This window comes from Rhagoletis pomonella, unplaced genomic scaffold (assembly GCF_013731165.1).
Source record: "Rhagoletis pomonella isolate Grant_MI unplaced genomic scaffold, Rhpom_1.0 Rhpom_scaffold_00007, whole genome shotgun sequence".
NCBI classification, from domain to species: domain Eukaryota; kingdom Metazoa; phylum Arthropoda; class Insecta; order Diptera; family Tephritidae; genus Rhagoletis; species Rhagoletis pomonella.
This window is the reverse complement of record NW_023458561.1, coordinates 5,607,809-5,628,707: the sequence shown is the minus strand read 5'-3', so window position 1 is coordinate 5,628,707 and position 20,899 is coordinate 5,607,809. Positions and strand designations below refer to the sequence as shown.

Sequence of the window (20,899 nt, the reverse complement as noted above, 5' to 3'; positions counted from 1 at the left end):
TTCCGGTATAATTCTACAGAACTTTTTCTTTTATATGATACCCTTATTGGGATCCTATATTGGACTGAACTTTTTGAACAATTTTTTGAAATAATCATATTTTTTAAATTTCAAAGTCCTTTAAAAAAATCCTGACGTCAGAGAGAATAACTAAGTACGCAATTTTATTATAATTTACCCATAGTTTTGCGAATATATTCATTTTTTTTTTGTGTGTAAAATGTACTGTTATCTCATTGTAATACCAAAATCGGAATTAGTTAGTTTTGTGGTATATTTCAAAATGAAAAATACTGATAAGGTTCTAACGGACTACTTATATCATACACAAGCAATGCTTAAAATTTAAGCGAGATAAAATTAATACAAGTGATAGATCACCCCATATAAAAAATATTCCTTATTTGCAAACCCTGGGTAGAACAGCTAACATCAGCAGCGATGTTAAGTAATTCAAATACAAGTATTCAAAATACAAATAGAAAGTAAAAAATACGTATTTAAATATATTTTTAAAAAGTTTGTACTTGTATTTTAAATGCTTTTTTAAGCAGTATTTGTAGTTTGTATTTTAAAACGTATTTTCTATTCTTCTTTATTAATAAGGATTTTCTTTACAACATTTTCAAACTCTCTCATTCGGATTAGGGTGGCGACATCGACAACGATTCTTGTAAATAATCGACGATTTGAGACAAAATCGAGTTCCCAAAACATCGATTATTCCTTCCCGATATTTGGCCAACCTCGATTTATTGATTCCATGGTTTTCATCGATGGACATGGCGGGAAATTAGAGTGTCACTTCAAGAAGTGTTGCACTTTTTTATTCCTCTTTGAACACCGGCGGAACGTATTAGGCAACAAAGATTTAAGTTCCCGCCGATGATTGTAGGGAAAAATGAAATTGAAAATGTGGTATTAGTATAAATAATGAAATCTTTATTCAAATATTTTCATAAAGAGATACATACAAGTATAGTTGGATTTTCAGATTTCCTTGGCAAATATGTATTCGCTTGGTGAATAAAAGCTGGAGTATGGTGGCTGGAACAATCCTCTTCCTTCAGATCTCGCAAAAGAAGCAAGTGACGGTTTTTCTATTTTCTAACGTTAAACTGCCGAACTGTTTCTTAAGGAAAGGGAAATTTCGCTTACAGAACCGTTCGACAGTGTTAACATAATGTTAAGCATTAGGGTGGCACAAAAATTGGCACATTTAGGCTTAAGGCCTAAACATGCCGCCCCCTTGCTGTAAGAAACAACCGAAGCACCTTCATTCCAGCTACCATACTTCAAAGTATTTTAAATTTTCATAAAATTTTCAGTTTAACATATATTTATGCATATACATATAACTCGTCATCTTTAATTCTAGTTTCTAATAAATAACTTAAAGAAATGGAAACGTGATTGTTTTTAAAATTTCAATTGCACTTTTAATTCAGTAATTCATTCATATTCATATAAAAAAAGGAACTTAAAAGTGAATAAGGTAAATTTAAATAGTGCAACTAACAGGCGCCCGATAAAACCCATCCAAAAATCGTATTTTGGCAAGAAGCGGTACGAGTGCGCCCGCTGGAATGGCGCCAAGAAGTAATTTAGTAATGTAGAAGTGTAAGACGGACTGGCGCAGAGATGTGGAATTGGGCAGCACCTAATTTAAAATTTGCGTACGTACTGGCAATCACGCTGTCGATGCTGCTGATCGGTGTACGCTTGCGGTAGTTACGGACGGACACTGCGTGTGTGCTGACCGTCATCGAATTACCATACTTGCCGCGCATTTTAATAAAACAGCCCCTTTGGTGGTTGACTGCCGTCATATTTAAGTTCAGCTCCCGAGCAAGATCTTCGGCGATGATTGAGTTTGATGTGCATGGATCGATAAGCGCTCGGATCAGGTGAAGTCGCCCTCCTGCTTCGATCTTCACTAATGCGGTGGGTGCGACCGCCGTAAGGCATAGAAAGGGCAGTGCTGCCTCCGGTCCCGCTCGGATTAAACCGGATCGAAAATTGCGTCTATGTGGCGGCTGGAACGCATGTGATTCCAATCTCCATTGTTGCTGCGAACGGTTTCGCAGACGTCGATATTGAGGACGATGCTGACGGAACGGTGGTTGGAAAGCATATGTTTCCAATCCAGCCTGTTGGCTAAGCTACAGCGCAGAAGTTCCAATGCGCTGCTAGTACCTGGATGGCGTGCATTCGACTCCATTCTAGAGGACTCGTCTGCGCTTGCAACATATTCCCTTTCAGATGACTGGTGACGGTGGCACTTCCCCTGCTCTGGGTCTAGGCAAAAAGCCGATGTCTCCGCTCCGACCTCACACGCTTCTAGGGAAATTACATCTTTTACATGACGATTTTTTAGAGTTTGATGATACGAGCAGTGCAAAAGCCCTTGGAATAAGATGGAATGCTCGTGCTGACCATTTCTATTTTACAACCAAACCGATTGAAAATCACAAAAATGTAACCAAGAGAGAATTTCTTTCAGCCATCGCCAAACTTTTGGATCCACTAGGATGGCTAGCACCAGTAATTATCGTCGCAAAAATATTAATGCAGAGCATCTGGTTAGAAGGCACCACGGCTACCACAATGGAGCGATAGCAATCGTTCATGCACGGTTACAAGGAAATCGATAAAATACGGATACACCGATAGGTACATTGGATACACGGGTTCTGTGATGCGTCTGAGAAGGCGTATGCTGCCACAGTTTACTTACGCGTAGAGAGAGAAGACCAGGTATTCATCAGCTTGATTCTGGCCAAAACTAGAGTAGCGCCAGTGAAAACCATTTTCTTACCACGATTGGAACTTTGTGGTGCCGTATTGCTGGCAGAGATCGTTGAATCAGTCGTAAATAATCTTGATTTTGGCCATTTAAACTTACATTTGTGGACTGATTCAACCATCGTTCTGGCTTGGATACACAAACCACCGTGTTCATGGTCTACATTTGTGGCCCATAGAATCACAAAAATAATCGACAAGGTATGAAATAAAAACTGGAGCCATGTGGATTCATTAACGAATCCAGCAGACCTGGCTAGTAGGGGTGTACTAGCTCACGAATTGCTCACCCACTCTTTGTGGTGGCAGGGACCTTCTTGGCTACAAGAAGATAAAGAGAAGTGGCCAGCACAAGATTCAGACTACAACACAAACATGGAAGAAAAAAGGGTGCACGTTCATGCAGCTGTGACAACTGAGAACATTAGCGACATTCTTGAACGATTTTCTAGCTTGCCTAGAGCTTTGAGAGTAATATCATACATGTTGAGGTTCTCTCAAAGATCTCATCCGGAAACAAAAGCTTCATTTAAGCCGACATCTTGCTTAATTTCAGCCAGTGAAATTAAGGCAACGACAACATGGCTAATAATCTTATCGCAGAAGCAGCACTATGGAGCAGAAATCGCGAGATTAAAATCTGGAGAATCAATCGATGCCAAAAGTGAAACATTGCCGCTAAATCCATTCATTGGCACCGAAGGTGTACTAAGAATAGGCGGACGTCTTGGTGCATCCCTCGAAATGGCATACAACGAACGTCATCCAGTCATCCTTCCTTACAATGGTAGGTTATCTCGTTTAACTGTCCAGTTCGTTCACGACATTTCATTGCACGGAGAAAATCAACTAATGTTGCGCCTCATTAGAACGCAATATCGGATTCTGAGGGTAAAAACGATGATTAGATCCATTATATTTAACTGTAAGATCTGCACGATCTACAAAAAACGCTCACAAAATCAACTGATGGGAATTCTTCCGCAAGAAAGAACGACTTTCTCGCGCGCTTTTACCAACACGGGGGTAGATTTTACAGGGCCATTTGATATAAAAAGCTGATGCCCGCACCAACGCTGTATCGAAATACGTTCATCAGGTATTGTCTTCGCATTTCATACCGCATGGAGCTCCACACATGGGTGGTCTGTGGTAGGCGGGTGTCAAGGGGTTCAAGAACCACTTTAAGAAGATAGCATCCGGCTCCAAGGACCAATGAACACCAGCGGAACGTATTAGGCAACAAAGATTCAAGTTCCCGCCGATGATTGTAGGGAAAAATTAAATTGAAATTTGTGGTATTAGTATAAATAATGAAATCTTTATTCAAATATTTTCATAAAGAGATAAATACAAGTATAGTTGGATTTTCAGATTACCTTGGCAAATATGTATTCGCTTGGTGAGCAAAAGAAGTAAGTGACCGTTTTTCTATTTTCTAACGTTATCCTGCCGAACTGTTTCTTAAGGCAAGGGAAATTTCGCTTAGAGAACCGTTCGACAGTGTTAACATAATATTAAGCATTAGGGTGGTACAAAAATTGGCACATTTACGCTTGAGGCCTAAACACTCTTTCATTTTCTTTGTAATTATTTTTATTTTTTTTATCAAAGTGCATATAGTGCTGAAGAAACCTCACCCAATCACGTAGCACATTTAAACTAGAGATGGTCACGGGACTAACTAATTTAATCCCGATCCCGCCCATCCCGAAGTTCGATTTTAAAAACCCGAACCCGCCCATCCCGGCGTCTTTCAGAATTTTACCGCGGATCCCGTGGCGTCTTCCGATTATTTTGTTTTAATTTGCTGATCGTTTTCGCCTCAATAAAACATTTAAAGTGCTTATTTCAAACATCGTTTTTAAGGAAGATTTTGTAAATTTACGGGGGTTGCGGTTTTATCGGGAGAGTCGGGAAAGGATTTTGGTCCCGCCATATTTTTACACATCTTCCCGATACCGCCCATCCCGGCCAATTTTAACTCAGTCCGTGGGTCCAGCGAGTCCAGCTATCCCGCGGAAATCCCTAATTTAAACATCTAATATGCTCATAAAAAATAACGATGTTTTAACGAACACAACGGAGCTCCGTTAGGCTAAACTACTATATCTGGATGCAGAACGAAGCGCAACATTACTATGCCACTGTGAAGCCCTCACTAGGCAAATACTTCACTTCTTGAGGATCACCGTACCTATAAGCACCCAAACTTAATGGCATAAATCTAATCTAATGTTCGGCATAAAAGCTTCATACATTAGTATGCCGACACGATTACACTTGTACTATAATTAGGCACCCAATATACCTCTTAATCTACCATCGGTATACCGTTTTTCTAGATCAGGTATTTTCCCAATATACATATTTTCATAAAAATATTCAACCTTTAAAAAGGAAACAAACAAAATAACAGATTTACAGTACTTTTTTGTAATAAAACCGGTTCTTTTCAAAATAAAATAAGGTACTAACGAATAAAATTGATACATAAATAAGGCTTGTGAATGGTTATATGAAAATGCGCATTGACTTTTTGTATAAAGAAAACTGTAACACCTTCGGCAAAAATATTCTAGAAAATCAAAGGCGATTTTTAGCCATTTGAAACTTTTCACTCTACGAATAGCGTTGTGGTCTTTCAGACCATTTTAAAAAAGGCACAAAGCTAGCGGTAGGAATGTTAATTCCGAGATCCCGGCCTTTTTTAAGTCCCAAAAATCCCGGGATTCTTGGAAAATAAACCTGGGATTTTCGGTATTTGTTTTTGCGCTGATGGCAATAATAGAAACTCCTTTTCTTGACCAATATTGACTATATTTCTTTTTTTATGTAATAAATAATATAAATGTCTATCTCATTATACATTAAAACCGCGCGATAGTAAATTTTAAACACAAATGTACTACATATTTGTGGAAGTATGTATGTATGTATGTATGCATGTATGTATGTATGTCTGTATGTACCCTGTGGGAAAATCTTTAGTTCTGAACTGGTGCGCTTCTAGTACATTTAGAGCCAGTACTGGTTCGCGATAAATCTCTTTTGCATGCAAGCAACTGGCGAATTCAACATGGCGATGTCCTAGGATGTGTCAATTGCCCCCCGCTGCATCCCTTTTTCGATAGTTCCGAGCTAGTCCTAAATTCTATAGTTCCGAACCAGTTCTAAAATCGACAGACGCACAGTGCTGTATGAGCGGGCAAAAATCAAAAAAATGTTTGTCACGTATGTCAACGTGTTTGGTATCGTTGGAAAGGAAATTTATCCTAGATTAAGGATCTGGACTTAGTTTTTGTTTTTATCTCATAAGGTTCTCACAAAAACCTCTTAAAGTTGTGTGTTTTTTATATATTTTTTCTTTTATGAAAATGCCTTTAGCTGGAGTCTTTAAAAAAAAAATTGCTAAAAATACAATTTATCATACTTTATCTTAAGACACAATTTTTCTAATTAGAAGATCTGTAAGGAAACCACTCTATAGAGCTTTTTAAAAAATATTGAGTTTCCTGGCTGGAATGGCCTATTTGCTACACCCTAAAATTTGTTGCAGAAAATTTAAAAAATTCCTAAGTTTACAAAGGGATAAAAAAAAAATATGTAAAAGTATGTTTTTTTTTATTCTTTTATTTGAAATAAGGGGCATTTTTCTTTGAAATAAAAAAAAAAGTCTGCAGACTCATTGCGCTTTTCGAAGAAAATCGTTTTTTTTTTAAGGTTATAAAATAAACTTTTGCAAAAAATAAATTTCACTGATTACAGTTACCACAGTATTTTCCATTACTTAAATGCCAAAACATTCTTTAAAAATAGTAAAATTTATTACTGTAGACACAGTCGGTAGTGTTCTGTGCTGTGTAGTGAAGCGTAAAATACTGAAAAAACTAATATTAATATGAATTCAATTATAAAAAACTCAATTTTAGCTGATATCTGGATTTCTACTCGTCCATCATAGAGTGTCTGCATTATCTGCATTTTTTGAAGACAAATTAATACACGCTAAATGCGACAAAGCACTTTTGAATCAAAAAATAAAACTTTTTAATAGTGAGATGAAAAATAAGTGGAATTATAGTGGCCGCAAAAGAAGCGCTTTTGAAAAAACATATTCTAAATGGCTAAATTGGACATTCCTTTCCCTTCCGGATTCCAATGGAAATAAGGATAAATGTGCTGAACGGGGAAGACCTTCTAAAGAAGAATTTTGCGAAGCTTCACGGAGAACAAAAAATCGAAGGGTAGAGCATTTGTTGAAAAACTATTCCATCGAAGAGCTCGAGTATGCTCAGAAAAATATGAAAAAAGCAAGCAAAGTTGAATGTTCTGAAAGTAGTACCGAAGGTTTGCCCATATCTGATTCACTCGCACTATACATAGATCTGAACTCATCAGATCGTAAATATAATAGTTTACGTGCAAAAATAAACCGGTTGCATAAAGATTGTATACCGAGCTTAAACGCATTGCAAACAAAAAAACAAACTTTGCTGCCAACGATTAAATCGACTGAATATTCAGCCGAAGTTGATCTGAAATCATTATTGCTGAAAACAACGCAAAGTATTTTAGAACTAAGCCCAGATAATGGTGACATAACCAAAGCTTCTTTGGTTTGTAAGTGGGGCATGGATGGAAGTTCGGGGCATAGCCGCTATAAGCAAAATTTTGGTGACGACAAATTAACGGATGAGTTTATGTTCATCATTGCGCTAGTCCCTCTGAGGTAACAAAAAATTATCTAATATGTCTTCCAAAAACATTCAGTAGCCTTTAAAAATAAATTCGAGTTTAGATCAGTAAATGGCATTTTAATTTACATTGACCACTTTTTACAGTATTATTTTGCAAAAGGCTGGTCTGAATTAATTAATTTACTCGATTACCTATTTTGCGATATGACGGTCTTATATCTTTTCGACAAGCCATATAAGTTATTAAAAAATAAATATTTTTTCCAGGTTAATTGATTTGTCATCCAACAATAAACGGCGTTAGATAAAACAAATAATTTTTGATTCAGTATTTTGCAACAACTCTTGTTCGTGCGAAGTAACTAATAAAAAGGAAAACAAAATTATATTTGTCTTTTGAGTATTTAATGTCGTCTTGAATGAATCAAATTTTTTAAGCGTGTGACATCCACACCAAAAGATATAATCAATTTAAAAAAAAAAACATTTTGTAGTCAAAAAGGACCAAAATGAAAGTAGCTGCCATTCCTAGAGGGTTTGCGTAAGAGAGATATAGGGAATCTTATTTGCCATGAATTAAGCCATAGAATGAAGCCTTGAAGTGTTTAATATTATTAGGAAAACGCCCTGTATAAATAATAAAATAACTACTCAGTATTGGAACTACTTCTGAATATCAAATTTTGCAGTTTCAATCTCAGTTTCCATGAAAAATGTAAGAGCTAGGTAAAAAATTGATTTTTGAAATCTCCGTACTCTAATCCACCAAGAAACGAATTTTTACTCAAATCCGTCCATTATTCTATTTTTGCCCACTTTTTATATGGAGACACAGCACTGTGTGACTGCCGAAATAGCTCGATCTTCTTGTAAAAATATATCCACACTTTAGATTTTGGCGGTGCCATTGTTTAAAGTAAATTTTCTTCCATAGAAAAATATGGCCGACCATATGGCTCTTGCTCAAATCTATTCGATACAACTACTTTTCTTTCGATACCAATTAGGTATCGAAACAACGATTCGAGTAAAAAAAGTAGTTGGGATCGAAACAAAAGTATCGAGTACATACTCGTATTTACTTGTATCGGAACATCCCTAATCTCGTAGGACATCGCAATTTTAAAAATACCAGTCGCTAACATTGAAAAAGGATAGAACGTGAACTAGTTGGGCTGTAACGCAAACTGGTAGAATTCTAGTTCACAACTAGTAGCTTTCCCTGCAGGGAAGCAACAATCGCCTGGTGTTAACGGCCTTTCAACTAATCGCTTACAATGAAGTTGGTCGGCTGCCTACTTTCGTTCAACTTTTGGTTCAACTAATCGCCTGTGAAAGTTGAATCATGTAAATTCCCTATTACACACACACGCACTCTTTTAGGGATATTATACGTTCATTCCTTTCGTACTTATATGCATACTAGCCGGTCACGGATGCGCGAGGCTTCGCCACGCGCTGAATTAATACATAACAATATACATTCAAAATGTGTTCAACAAAGTGTGATTGATTTTGACATTGCTCTCATAAGAAGCAGGCTATAATGCCAAATTGAAATGAATTGTTAACCCATTTGAATGTGTTTTTTTTTCAAATTTGAATTAAAAAAAAAAATACACACAAAGTTTTCAAGTGACAAATTTTCTTAATAAACGTGAAATTGTTAAGAGATAAACCGCCGAGAAAAGCAAGTAAGTACATTTAAATTTGGTAATAAGTAAATACATACGTTCGATTTTGCTTAAATATTTAATATAAGGAAACCAAGATGAAACGGAGCAAAACGTTTGAACGGTGCGCTGTATGCAATAAAAGTCAGGACACGAAAATAGTGCGATGTTTTAAAACACCTAGTTGCGAATTAAGACGGCAGCGGTGGGAAGAAAGCTGTGGTGTTGTACTACGTGATTCATCTCGCGTTTGTGAAAACCACTTCAAGGAAAGTGATGTCCAAATCAAACACTTTCCAACGAGCTCGTTTATACCCATGCGCAGTCCCAATCCCATACGAAATAACTGATACAAGTGAGGATTTATTCGGCTTACCGAAATAGTTAAGCCATGCAAGGAAGTATGGAAGAGCTTAAATTAAAACCGTTCGAAGCAAGTTCTTTAATGGAAAACTATTTCGAATGAAAAAAAAATTAATTTCAAAATTGTTAGAGTTAAGCTCACATATAAAATTGGTAAAAAATGTAAAATCATACTTTTATAAATGTCGAATAATGTTTAGGATAAAAAATTTAAATATAAAAATAAACGCACAAACGCATAAAACTTGGGCAATTAAAAACAAGAAAATTGCTAAAACGATTTTATAAACAATTTTTCAGTAGTTTTCGAGATTACCGCGTTCAGAAAATCTCGACTTTCCTTTATACTAGGTATATTTATATGTACATACATATATTCAAATTAGCGAGGGAGAGAAGAGGAAAGAAATACGCGAAGAAACTTCACAAATAAAAATAATTTGCAAATACCTAACTCACTGTTTATTCGACGGTCAAAAATTCTTTTCTAATATTACCTGATTATAAAAAGGCAAAAACACGACCATCGAAAAAGAAAATAAACCTAAGAATGACGGCGTCTTGCGCTTATTTGCAAATAGTACCACTAATCAATACTTATTTGCCTGATTTAGTTATTTGCAAATAAAAAATTAACTATGACGTAATTAACTATAAACGTAGTAAAAATCATCGTAGTAAGAGTATTTTATTTGAATTTTGTGTTTCAAATATTTTTGACTGAACACTTAAGAGCAATTATAGTGAGTGTATGTACATACATACATATGTAGATACTAAAGTACGTGTACATATGTACGTGAACTTAATTAAATATAAACATCAAAGCAGGCTCAGCTGATTTATAAATTTTGTCTCTCACTGAAATCCCAACAAATGTAGCCTATGTACATACATGCTCACATATGCAAACAAAAAAAGCATCAGCTCCTTACGCTTTTTTGAAAACAGGACCTAACAAAAAAGAAAACTATTTTGAAGAAAGGGCGCCTTCACGTATTATATGTAAGTTATTAATTTTTAAATAGGTGGCAGCCCCATTAAAAAAATAAAAGCTTATCCGGAGACCATATTCTTTCACTTGTTACCTCATTTTTTAGTCCAATGAACTTTGAAAATCTTATTATTTTTAGAAAGGTGGCAACCTGATAATCAATTTTTTGCTCAGCAAATTCCTTAGCTGGATCCTAAGCAAGGCTCGTACCGAGTTTGGTAAGGATTGGTGAAGCGGCTACTAAGATACAGTATTTCATCATAAGTGGGCGGGGCCATGCCGCTTTTCCAAAAATTTCATAATATTATTTCGTACCACAATTCTACTTCACATACTAATTTTCAACTATTTGGATCGATTATTTACTGAAATATCATAGCTTTTGCATATTTCGAAAATACCGTTATACAAATTTCGTTAAAATATCTCAATTTTTGCTCGAGTAGTCGTGTACACGGACGGACGAACGTACGGACAGACAGACATGGCTTAATCGACTTCTCTCTTCTAGAGGTGAGTAGCTCAGCACTGTGCTGAGTTACTGTGCTGACTCTTAGAACTGTGCCGCACGCTCAGACTCACCTCTGAAAAAACTTTTAACTCAGTAACTCAGTTTATGTGCTGACAATTTATAGCTCAGTGTGCTACAGAGTCGATATGGTAACTCAGTTGATGTGCTGACACTTGCATAGCTCGGTGCGGCTTGCATTGTTTAGAACTGTTTCGATGTGGTAACTCAATTGATGAGCTGACACATTCCCACAATACGATCTTCCAAAAAGTACCATAATAGATGGCATCACTAGACTAACCATCAATTGAATATACGACTACCAAATTTAACAAGAAGCAAGACGAATAGCCCAGTTATGCATACTTGCACAGTTATGCCATTTTTACGTAAAAATCAAAACCAAACAGAATTCTACATGTGAAGTGCTATGCGTTAGGTAACCGCTTACATGCATAGCCCATTTAACAGATTCTTATATGACAACTCTCAAGCAAAGCTAAGTATGCATAACTGGGCTAGAAGTTAATACATCCAAGGGGAATTATTTTGCAAATGAACTTACCAGTTGAAATCAGCTTTCTAAAATTTTGCCGGCCAGCTACGAACAGAAGCTAAAGATAATCTTTTCTAAATCGACTTCGATTACTAACATCATCAAAAATTTCGATGTACATACCAATTGTGCGATAGCACATTTGTGCCAGCTCACTGTGCTGACTCATTAAAGTGAGTTGGAGTTACTGAGTCAGCACACCAAAATTTACAGAGTTACCCACCCTTACTCTCTTCATTCTGATCATTTATGTATACATTTGTCTATATCTATCTCGATTCCTTTAGGCTGTTGCAAACAACCGTTATGCGAACAAATTATAATACCCCGTGCACAAGTGTGCGGGTATAACAAAATACCAGCAAAGAGCAGTTCTGTTTATACGACGTCCGGATAGTACGACATATTTTCACCGGTAAATATCGAATATCAGCTACACTTACCTTTCGTGCCCATAAACGTATACAACAGCAATAGTCTCCATCAACGCGACCACAACCAAACCGATGGTTCCCGCAAATGAGTCGAACATCTTGAGCCAATATTCGCCAGCACCTGTACAGAATATGAAACCTATAGTGAAACAGAAGAGGCACACCACTCCAGTCACATGCTGTTTCTTAACCCGTTTTATAATATCAATGTCAAAAAGGGTACACAGCATCCCTTCCAGTATGCCAATTTGAGAGCCCAAGCCAAGTGAGAGCAACATGGTAAAAAATAGAACCGCCCAAAATGGTGCACCAGGTAACTCAACAATCGCCTGTGTGATTACAATGAAGGCAAGGCCAGTACCTTCCGCAGCCTACAAACATAAAAAGGTCGTATTTGCAAAATGTCACAAGTTCCGGAAATACATATATAATATACTTACATTATCAAGTTGTTTTGAGAGGCTGCATTCTTCAAGTTCTAGGTTAATAGACATAGTTTCGTTTACTTTCGACATAGCAGCTTCATATTCATCGTTAGTTACGTTTTTGAAAGGAATAAGAGTATGTTTGACCAAGATATCTTTATTGCTGTTAAATATAAAGCATTATAAACAAAATGAAAACCATCATAAATACTAGAGGGTATATTAATATTATTAAATACTAGAGGGTATATTAATATTATTATTATTATACATAGAAGGTCACGCAATGCGCGATATAAAAAATGTGTCTCTCTGCGCAGGTTCAGAGTGACAACTGAAGAGTGTGTTGTCGTCGGTATGTCCAGCGTTGCCGAAGGCTTTTGATGAAAAATCGTAATTTTACCCTGAAAAAATCGTAATTTTGGCCAAAAAAAATTGTTAACTACAATATTAAATTACACTCTAAAACATAACTGCTTTTAAATTGTTAAACTCCACTGGCTTGAATTTTTGTAGATTTTGATCCAGTTTTAAAGTGTAATATTAGCATTTATTAACTGATAGATAATCTTAAATGAACAAATTTCCTCTGCTATTTTTCTGTCTCTTTCAAATCAGTGTCAACAGTGCAAATTAACGATTTGGTTACAATTCTAGAACAAATTTAATATAACTAAAAGCACGGTTGCAGAAAAAAACGAGATAAATGCATGGTTGTATTTTGGACTACGTTTTCCTTTAACAAAAATTTGGCATAAATGTAGAATACGTACAATTCTCAAATTAAAAAAATTCATATGGGGATCGATAGAGATCATTGAGGTGAGTGTAACGATGTATTTTTTTTTTGGGAAACAACAACTACAACAATTATTAAAGGGGTTTCAGTGCCTTTTCTTCGCAACACAGAAAGATAATTCTACTTTGTGAGGGTTATAATCCATAAGTGCGGCCGAAGGCCGCCTACGTAGAAAGGTGTTCTCTGTGCAAAAGGTGTTCAGCGCCTTTTCTTCGCAACACAGAAAGAGAATTCTACTTTTTGAGGGTTATAATCCATAAGTGCGGCCGAAGGCCGCCTACGCAGAAAGGTGTTCTCTGCAAAAGGTGTTCAGCGCCTTTTCTTCGCAACACAGAAAGAGAATTCTACTTTGTGAGGGTTATAATCCATAAGTGCGCCCGAAGGCCGCCTACGCAGAAAGGTGTTCTCTGCAAAATGTGTTCAGCGCCTTTTCTTCGCAACACAGAAAGAGAATTCTACTTTGTGAGGGTTATAATCCATAAGTGCGGCCGAAGGCCGCCTACGCAAAAAGAAGTTTATACACAAAAACCCTGTATAATTTTTTTCCATATTAATTCCATTTTCGTGAAAACTATAAAAAGGTATATGTATAAATATGTATATCAAATTAAAGAGAATTAAATTCTCTATCAAATTGTCCAATTCCTTGAAGAGGTTTTCGAGAAATATTAATTTGAGATAATGCTTAATTTGAACTTTGACCTTTAATAATTGTTGTAGTTGTTGTTTCCCAAAAAAAATAAATATACCGTTATGTTCACCTCAATGGTCTCTATCGATCCTATTTTTTTTTTTTTAATTCGAGATTTGGTGGTATTGTGCATTTGTTCCAAAAATTTTACATACATACATATCGAGCCCCAACCTCCAAAATAACGTAAGTGACATTTTTTTCAAAATTGTCTTTTTGATGCAGAAATATTCCTAAAGCTTCTAGATGCATTTCTGCATCAAAAATAAAATTTTGAAAAAAATGTCGCTTACGTTATTTTGGCGGTTTGGACTCGATATCGTCACCTCAAATGCAAAAAGACGTAGCAACATCGTTAATGAATTGGAAAAAGTTGAAACTAATATTAATTTTTTTTTCATAAAATGATGTGGGGAGTTGTAATTCGATTAAATCCATTATATAAATCAAAAAGTAAATTTTGAAATTTTTATTATTGCGTATGTCGACTGGCAGTAAATAAACGACTATTAGGCGACTATCGATTATCGATGCTATTGTGAGTGTCGCTTAGTCACTCAATTAACGACTGTGAATACTTTTTAATCGCTCATCCTTCTATTGCTGTTTTTTATTAGTCGTTGGAGTTTGCGTTTATAAAATTTACATAAGAGAGTGGTACCATAATGGATAAAAAGTAAGTCAATTGAACTGGAAGTTGTAAAAAATTGTGGAATATATGTATGTATGTGTCTGAATTACAGATCAAAAGTTTTAAGCAACAAAAGGCAACTTGCGCGGTTGGTCGACCTGATCAGGAAAATGAGGACATGGGCAAAGGAATTTTCGGAGAGTAGGGGCAGAAGCTCCGCTTCTATTGTGAAAGATATACAAAATTTCTTGCGCATATAACTCCAACTACGCCATCCACAGGGTTTTTGCGCAGTACCAGCATCAAAGTTTACAAAAACCTGCATAGTTTGTTAACTAGTGCTCGGGAGTTTGAAATCTTTATTTTAAATTAAAGCTTAATTCTTTCAATACACTTGTATGTTGAAGTTTTTAAGCTCGGGTCACGCGTTTGGACACAAATACCCAACATCATTGCACAAATAGCTAAACCGTACCGTATTTCTTAAACTTCCATAAAGTTTATTAATGAGGAAAACAGCTTTTCCCGCAAATCCTGTAAAACCCACAAACAAAATTCACATATGTACATACACTTCATCTTCCAACTCCAAGGGATCCGACGAATCTCGCAATTCCCTCCTTGCTTTAGCCAACTCTACTAATCTATTAGCTTCCACATCATCTTCCTCATCACTAAACCATATTTCAATTGTATCCATTTTTTAAATTTTATTATAAAGCAATTATTTAAAAAATGATGTAAATGAAACACTAGAGAAGCAAATGTAAACAAACAAACAGCTGTTTACATTCAGTTAACCATTCACAATAGTAAAAATTTTTATCGATCAAGTTACACAATAGCAAAATAAAAGATGATCGACTCGATCGAAAAATTTCTATTCTACTGTCAGTCGACACTCGCAATAGGGGCCTACGTCTTTTTGCATTTCAGGTGACGATATGTAATGTAGGTGAAAAACTAAAAAAAAATCGTCATTACGGAGAGAAAAATCGTCAAAACGTCATTGAGCTAAAAAACGTCAAAATTACGACGAAATCCTCAATTCGGCAACGCTGGGTATGTGAGAGAAACAAAAGATATTAATTACTTACTAGTGTGGTGAACTTATACTGTGTCTTTTAACACTTGTTTATAATATGTTTCGAAAGAATTTGTTTTGTTTGTATATTGAAAGCTGAATAAAATTTTTCATTTCAAATATAAATCTTTACTAAATTATGTTGGGTAATAGTTTTTTTTTAATAAACAATAACTGAGTCTACAATTGGCGATCGTGCAATTTTTTTCACAATAAGCAATTAACGATCCTGCAGTTTTTCAGAGCAAGCAATTTACGATCCTGTAGTTTTAGCATTAAGCAAATTTACGGCGCTTTAATTTGCAATATTGGAATTTTCTAATAAAGAAGTTCATGATCCTGCAATTTTCTGAATACCGAAATTTATAATCCTACATTTTTCTAATACTGCATTTTATCATCCTACATTTTATGATCCTGCTAAATACATTTTCTTCAATCCACATAATCAGTTGTCAGCAATCAATATTTTCTAAAGATGTGTGCCCTTTATTTGAATTACAAGCAAACATTTCAGCTAAATATTTAGGTCAATAACATTTTGGAATGAAATCTCACTGCAAGTATACTAACGATATACGTATATTAAATATAAATACATATACTCACAAATATATTGTAATTATAACATATTTAGAAGTATATTTTTGAATATACTCTGTTTATACATATACACGATATCGTCCCCTTAGTATAACAATAGCCTATGTGCTCATAGGCTATTATTTTTTTATTGAATTTTTGGATTCTCCATCGTCGATTTTATATGTGGTCAAAATTTTGTCAAATTCTAGTTCCACAAAGTGGGTCAAAACGTCAGTCAAAAAAATATAGTATAAATTTGTATTAAATTATTTTCCTCAAAAATCATGTAAACGCATATACGCTATTTTTACATAAACTAAATTTTCTGTTTATTCAATAGAATAGTAATGTACACTCACATACTCTATTTTAACTTTTAGGAAAAAAATCAATTTTGTCATGACAGAAACACCTAAAATGACGTATAATGATATACGTTGTTGTTCAACAAATATTTTCAATTTGTTCATTTGTATGAATCTTATAGGCCGTTATATTCTCAGAACAATTAACATGTGTTTTAAAATTACAAAAAACAAAAGTAGCCTATGCAATGCTTACGTTGTTTTATCATGTATGTAAATGCAATAGAAATAATTTGTGCAATTTAGGATTTCAGTTCGTTGTTGAAATTCGCTCGTTCATAATCATTTAGTCGTTCATTCGTTCCCAATCATTCATTTGATCATGGATTTGTCAAGCTCTGGTGAGTATCTGCTATCTTAAATTGCAGGAAAGAATATTTAGGTATATTAATTGTCAACAGAATTTGCGACGGAATCAACAGGAGCCCTATGTGTGAAACTTGCACCAAACTCTGTTGGATTATCTTTGGAACCAGTGGATTCATATATATCGGAAAATGACGAAGAGGATGGAGAAGAGTTTTCAGCAGGATCGTCAGATAATTATATTCCAGAAACGGATGAAGAGGAGGATAATCTCGAGGGGAAAATTGAAAAATCTTCGGTAAAGCAACATGAAGAGCTCTGCGAAATCGCGGAAGAAAGCAATGATGAAAATGTAGAATTGACAGTAACACGAAAAAGAAAGGTGAGTTAATTAAAAGGTAATTTAAGAAGATGTCTCCTACAATTATGGATTTGTTGTATTCAATAGCGTAAGAGCCAGCTTTGGATGCAGAACAAAAGAAAGAGTGACAGGAGTCAAGGAAAGGCTTATGTTACAAAGAGTGGTAAAGTAATTAAGGAACGTTTACCGAAGCCCGCTGATTGCAGCTGTCATCACAAATGTCCAGTACACTTCTCTGAAGAAGATCGTAAGAAAATCAATGCAGACTATTGGAGTTTTGGCGATTACTGCAAGCAACGTCTATTCCTTAGTAATAACATAAAAGTGGAGAAGTGCAAGAGGACATTAACGAGAGAATCACGGCGGTCGAACACTCTAAAATACTTTCTAAATGACAAACAGGTCTGTAAAAAGTTCTTTTTAAATACTTTACACGTGTCAGACTGCGCGATATCTGTATTAGCCAAAAAAAAGAATCAAAGAGAATTTGTTGACATGAGGAGTAAACACGGAATGCAAAGAAAAGTAGACGCGGAGATAGAAACTCTTATTAAAGAGCACATAGAGTCATTTCCAGCAGTAGAAAGCCACTATACTCGAGCAAAGTCCCAACGCCTTTATCTGAGCTCAGACCTAACAATTACAAAAATGTATGACTTATTTAAAGAACGCCACCCAGACCTCTCAGTTAAAGAACATATATATCGCCACATATTTTGTAATAATTACAATTATTCATTCCATCATCCAAAAAAGGACACATGCTCAACATGCGAAATGTTCAAAAATACAGAGGACAAGGCTTCAATACAGAAATCATATGATGAACACTTAGCAAATAAACCAGGCAAGACTCCACAAAGATGCTGACAAGGAGTTATCTAAAAATAACAGCAATATAAAAGTATTTACTTTTGACTTACAATCAGTGCTATTGACACCATGTAGCAATGTAAGCACCTTGTATTACAGTCGAAAGTTCGCCACATACAACAACACATTTTACGATTTAGCTAGTGGAGCTGGATATTGTTTCCTGTGGGATGAAAACCATGGTCACCGTGGGTCAGAGGAAATTGGAACCACTTTATTAAAAATGCTGAACAATTTACCCGAATCAGTAACGGATGTTATTCTGTATTCAGACTGCTGTGGAGGACAGAATAGAAACAGATTAATTGCCACATTATTGCTTCATATGAATCATTCATTGCATTTTAATTCAATAACGATTAAATATCTTCAAAGTGGACACACACAAATGGAAGCAGATTCCATGCATTCGGCTATAGAACGAGCTAAGAGAAATATTTGTGTATATTCACCAGAAGAATGGCCAACTATACTTAGACTGGCAAGACGAAAAAATCCGTACGCTGTAGAAAGGCTTAACTACAGTGATATTATTGATCTCAAAACGGCGTTCTCAAAATTGAACCATAACTTGAAGAAAAATGTCAACAATGAATCGGTAAATTGGCTTAAAATCAAGGTTCTCCAAGTAATAAAAAGTGAAAAGAAACAATTGTTATACAAGGAACAATGGAACGAAGACTTCAAAGTGATTGATATAGATGGCTCGAGAATGAAAAAGAAAGGAGTCACAAATTTTACATTAACTCACAAATATAAAAAAGAACTACCAATTTCTGACACAAAATTGAAGGATCTCAAAGATTTATGCAAAAAAAATGTAATTCCTCCCGGGTCACAGACATTTTTTTTTAATTTACAAGGAGGGAATAATCGCGATTGTTTAGATGAACCAGACAGATTCGAAGAAGAGGACGAAGACGACAATAAATAAAGACATGCTAATAATTTACGATCTGACTGTAATTAAAACATAATTTTATAGTAATAAAAATTCATATTAAATTTACTTATTATTCTGGTGTATTTCTTGAATAAAATAGTGTATACCATACAAAATAAAAGAACGTATCAGAAACTTGATAGAAAACATTAAAAAATAAAATAGCCTATCTGATGTATCTGCAGTTTACACCTCTTTTTTGTTCATTGAAAGGATGATTATAATAATAAAAATTGGTCAGTTAACAAAATAGACTCATTTTTATACAGTCTTAAAAAAAAAGTCGAAAATAATTAATATTTACAGACATAACGAGATTTGAGTGAGAGCTACTTTCGACAAAAAGTTTGAAATTCATTTTCTCAAAACATCAAAAAATGTATAGGCTATTTTAATACTAAGGGGACGATATATAGGGTGATTGTATTTAGGTTGATATCCCAAATTTTTTTAATTTTTAATTTAATTGTAAACACCTTTTTTCAATATGAATTCTTGCTGATTGATCGATATTTCTAATCCATTTTCAGATCAAAACACATCACATCACATCTCACATCAGATCTCACCCGTGCCACAGGTCATACAACCGCAAACTCAAATGCATACAGTAGCGAATACTGAAAATATCGGCTACTTCAGTTAAGCCACTAACTTTTTGGTCGGATTATCTAGAATCTTGGTTTGTACTAAAGGGTTGCAAGAGTTAACTCATGAATCCATCCCATAACTCGAGTCTAGCGCCGTTGTTGAGTTGAAACGATCGTTAAACAGGGGTGGTGGTGTGAGTGTGAGTTTTGTTTGTTTATGTGATGAATTTACAAGTTAAACGACTAGTGAAAGACAATAACTCAAATATTAGGTTTGTATAGTAACAAATAGTCAGTACTAATTTGTACTGGAACCTGCAAATTTTTACTGGAAAAGTGTATATTAACCCAAAACAAGTAAGAAAGTCTAAGTTCGGGCGGAGCCGAACATTAAATACCCGGCGCAAGTATTAAATATATGTTTTTCACCTTTCCGAAAGCTACCGCTACATGGTAAACCGGGGTGTATCCATTTTGAGTAAATTAGCGTCCTTAAATTTCGAAATATCAAAGTTTCAAGCATTTCTGAAATTTACTGTTATATGAAAAGCGGCCGTAAGTTTGGTTCGATTTCAATAATTTTCAACGTTTTTCTTCTATGTGGCAAGCACAATAACCCCACCGAGTTTGGTACAAATTGGTAGAACGGTTACCGAGATACATATATGTGATTATAAGTGGGTAAAGAATTGTTGCAAGCATCAATTTTGAATAAATTAGCTTCAATAATTACTGATTTATCGAAGATTTCGTATTTCTCTAAATTACCGTTATATGGGATGTGGGCGTGGTTATTGTCCGATTTCAGCCATTTCGTATGTTATACCAAGGTTAACAACCGTGCTAAGTTTGGAAGAAATTGGTGCAGCGGTTACCAAGATATACACATGTAACCATAAGTGGGCGTGGCTACGCCCATTTTCCAAAAATTTATAATATTCTTATTTTTCGTCTAAAACTTATTGTAAATATCAATTTCGAGTGAATAATCTTCAGTAGTTACTAAAATATCGCAGTTTTGGTATTTCTGAAAATTACCGTTATATGGGAGGTAGGCGTGGTTATTGTCCGATTTTGCCCATTTTCAACACCATTCGTCCTACGCCTGAAAGAAGGGCACATACCCAGTTTCGTTAAGATATCTCAATTTTTACTCGAGTTATCGTGTGCGGACAGACAGACAGTCACCGCTTAATCGATTCCTCTTTTC

The 20,899-nt window shown here is 35.2% G+C and overlaps 1 protein-coding gene across 2 annotated transcripts in view; it reads right to left on the bottom strand.

Moving 5' to 3' along the window:
- Window positions 1-20,899, bottom strand: part of LOC118742269 (sodium-dependent neutral amino acid transporter B(0)AT3) — an 82,439-nt gene that overhangs the window by 12,422 nt on the left and 49,118 nt on the right. For both annotated transcript variants that reach the window (XM_036474212.1, XM_036474213.1), the window contains exons 4-5: window positions 12,477-12,624; window positions 12,046-12,407 (exon numbers count right to left, since the gene is read on the bottom strand). In XM_036474212.1, coding sequence (XP_036330105.1) covers window positions 12,046-12,407; window positions 12,477-12,624 — 510 coding nt within the window. The remainder of the gene's footprint in view (window positions 1-12,045; window positions 12,408-12,476; window positions 12,625-20,899) is intronic.